This window comes from Quercus lobata, chromosome 5, assembly GCF_001633185.2.
Source record: "Quercus lobata isolate SW786 chromosome 5, ValleyOak3.0 Primary Assembly, whole genome shotgun sequence".
Classification (NCBI taxonomy): domain Eukaryota; kingdom Viridiplantae; phylum Streptophyta; class Magnoliopsida; order Fagales; family Fagaceae; genus Quercus; species Quercus lobata.
Window position 1 is genome coordinate 13,912,344 of NC_044908.1, and position 3,174 is coordinate 13,915,517.

Consider the following 3,174-nt stretch of genomic DNA (forward strand, 5'->3'; position numbering starts at 1 on the left):
GAGAATTTATTCGTCTTACTAAAAATTTTGTTTTTAGCCACCTTGTGGGTTAGCTTTGAACGAGAATAGCATGGAGATTTAAAATTCACACAACATTTTGTACATAATATAAATATCGTTTACAGATAAGGCACATACATACTAATGCCTTTTTATTTAATAAGTACTCCATAACTTCGTCCATAACCATGACACAACATTATAAACAATAAAGTAGTAGTATCAAACACAAACAACATCGAACATAAGTAGTAGCAAACACAAACAACATCAAACATAAGTAAAACGTAAGTAGACGGACAAGGTCCAAGCTCGTCCATAGTAATACTTCATCCAGGATCACTTTTACTGATAGTACCTTCTCAGGTGCTCCACATTCCAAGGATGCTCCAATTTTCTCCCATCCAGGGCCTCCAAGTAGTAGAATCCTTGCCTTTTATAGTTGATAACTCTATAGGGTCCTTCCCAATTTGGGCTTAATTTCCCATGTCCTGGGTTTTTGGTTGCCAAAGAGACCTTTCTCAGGACAAGATCTCCTATGTTGAAACGTCTTGGCTTCACCATTGCACCATACTGCCTGGCCATGAGGTTCTTGTACTTTGCTGCCCTGTGCTCTGCGTCTACCCTTACCTCATCTATCAGATCGAGGTTCAAACGGAGTTGTTCCTCATTATCCTTATCTTCATACATCGTCACCCTGTGATTGGCCATATGTACTTCTGCAGGTATGACTGCTTCACTTCCATAGGCTACCTTGAAAGGAGTTTTCCCCGTAGGGGTTCTCACTGTGGTCCTATACGCCCATAAAACACCTGGTAACTCGTCTGGCCATATTCCCTTTGCCTCCTCAAGCCAAGTCTTGATGATTTTTAACAAGGATCGGTTTGTAACTTCAGCTTGGCCGTTGGCTTGGGGGTGTACAGGTGAGGAATAATGATTCTGAATTTCGAAGTGTATAAAAAAGTCCCCTGAAGAGTGCATTGTCAAATTGTCGTCCGTTATCAGACACTAATACCTTGGGCACTCCAAATCTGCACACAATGTTCTTCCACACGAAATTTTTTACATTCTGCTGTTTGATATTTACTAACGGTTCAGCTTCCACCCATTTGGTGAAATAATCGATGCCCACTACTGAAAACTTCATTTGCCTTGTGCCCAGAGGGAAGGGACCCAAAATGTCTAGTCCCCATTGTGCAAAGGGCCATGGTGACATCATTGGGGTGAGGTACTCTGATGGTTGTCTGGGGACGTTATTAAACCATTGGCATTGGTCGCAGACCTTGACGTATGCTTTAGCATCAGCTTGCATATTTGGCCAGTAATACCCTACACGGACGACCTTGTGGACAAGTGACCTGGCTCCTGAGTGATTGCCACACGCTCCTTCATGAACTTCTCTCAATACGTAGTTTGCTTCGTCCGGAGCCAAGCATCTAAGATAAGGTTGAGAAAACCTCTCTTGTATAGCACTTCGTCCATAAGAACGTACCTAGTCGATCTCACCCTCAACTTCCTAGCTTCGTCCTTCTCTTCTGGTAGTCGTCCATCTCTCAAGTATGATATAATCGGGGTTATCAAATTTCCTCTGCTCTCCACCTGTTGTACTTCTGGGATATCTATACTTGACATATACTGAACTTCATCAAATTCGTCCATATATTCATTTGCTGAGGCTTCTTTTGCTATGGTATCAGCTTCCACGTTCTCCTCCTTTGGGATTTGAACGAAGTCAGTTTTTTCAAATCTTTTCATAAGGCACATCACCCTACTAAGGTATTTCCTCATCCGTTCTTCCTTTACTTCATACATCCCATTTACTTGCCCCATGACCAACTGAGAATCCCCCAAGAATAGTATAGACTTGGTTTCCACAAACTTAGCTAATTCTAGCCCTTTGAGAAGGGCTTCATACTCGACTTCATTGTTAGTTGCTTGGTACTGCAGACAAACCTTATGTTTCAGTTTGTCTCCTTCTGGGGATTGTAGGACCACACCAATTCCACCTGCATGCCGTGTAGACGAACCATCCACATGGACGACCCATCTCTTACTGTCTTCTGTCTCATCATGATTTGGGATAAACTCCACAATGAAATCTGCTAGTGCTTGAGCTTTTATGGCATGCCTTGGTTGATATCTAATGTCAAACTCATTGAGCTCTACAGTCCACTGAATCAATCGTCCTGCAGCTTCCAGTCTATTCATCGCCTTCTTGAGCGGATGATCTGTCATGACATTAATGACATGTGCTTGGAAATAATGCCTCAGCTTCCTGGAAGCGGTGATCAATGCGAAGGCTAATTTCTCCATTTGTGGATATCGTCCTTCCGCTCCCCTCAATGCCTTACTCGTATAGTACATAGGTCTTTGCACTTTATCTTCTTCTCTTATCAATGCTGAACTCACGGCATGCGGGGTTACTGCTAAGTATAAATACAACTCCTCTCCCACCACGGACGGACTCAACAACAGAGCCATGGTAAGGTATGCCTTCAGATCTTCGAAAACTCTTTGACACTCATCGGTCCATTCGAATGCTTTTCTAAGAACCTTAAAAAATGGCAAACATTTGTCAGTGGCTTTAGAGACAAACCTGTTAAGTGCAGCAACTTGTCCAGTGAGGGACTGGATTTCTTTGGTATTTTGTGGAGGCTTCACGTCCAGTATTACTTGAATTTTATTAGGATTCACTTCAATTCTCCTGTGGGAGACCATAAAGCCAAGGAATTTCCCTGATGATACTCCAAAAGCACATTTGCTTGGATTCAGCTTCATGTGATACTGTCTCAGTGTGTCAAATGTCTCCTACAGGTCTTCTAGATGCCTACCCTCATCCTTACTCTTCACCAGCATGTCATCTACATAGAATTCCACATTCCGCCCAATCTACGAACGAAACATGTGGTTGACCAATCTCTGATATGTCGCCCCTGCATTCTTTAAGCCAAATGACATCATCTTATAACAGAATAAGCATTGACTGGTGACAAAGGATGTTTTCTCTTGGTTTGCCTCGTCCATCCTTATCTGATTGCATCCAAAAAAAGCATCCATGAAGCTAAGCAACTTGTGGCCCGCAGTAGAGTCTACCAACTGGTCAATGCGTGGTAGCGGATAACTATCCTTGGGGTAAGCCTTGTTTAAGTCAGTGAAATTTACGCACATTCTCCA

At 42.8% G+C, this 3,174-nt stretch overlaps 1 protein-coding gene across 1 annotated transcript; it reads right to left on the reverse strand.

The window, feature by feature from the left end:
- Window positions 1-345: 345 nt before the first annotated feature.
- Window positions 346-2,778, reverse strand: LOC115990004. Its single transcript, XM_031113868.1, has 3 exons — window positions 2,597-2,778; window positions 1,493-2,545; window positions 346-793 (listed from the first exon to the last, which is right to left on the reverse strand). The coding sequence occupies exons 1-3, from the start codon at window positions 2,776-2,778 to the stop codon at window positions 346-348; spliced, it is 1,683 nt and encodes a 560-aa protein (XP_030969728.1).
- Between the last annotated feature and the right edge of the window lie 396 nt (window positions 2,779-3,174).

Coding starts and splice junctions, on each gene's coding strand:
- LOC115990004 (XM_031113868.1), bottom strand. CDS start 2,778: ATGAAGCTGAATCCAAGCAAATGTGCTTTTGGAGTATCATCAGGGAAA. Junction 2,546..2,596: donor CAAGTTGCTGCACTTAACAG/GTTTGTCTCTAA, acceptor TAAGGTTCTTAG/AAAAGCATTCGAATGGACCG. Junction 794..1,492: donor TTGAGGGTGAGATCGACTAG/GTACGTTCTTAT, acceptor ATGGGCGTATAG/GACCACAGTGAGAACCCCTA.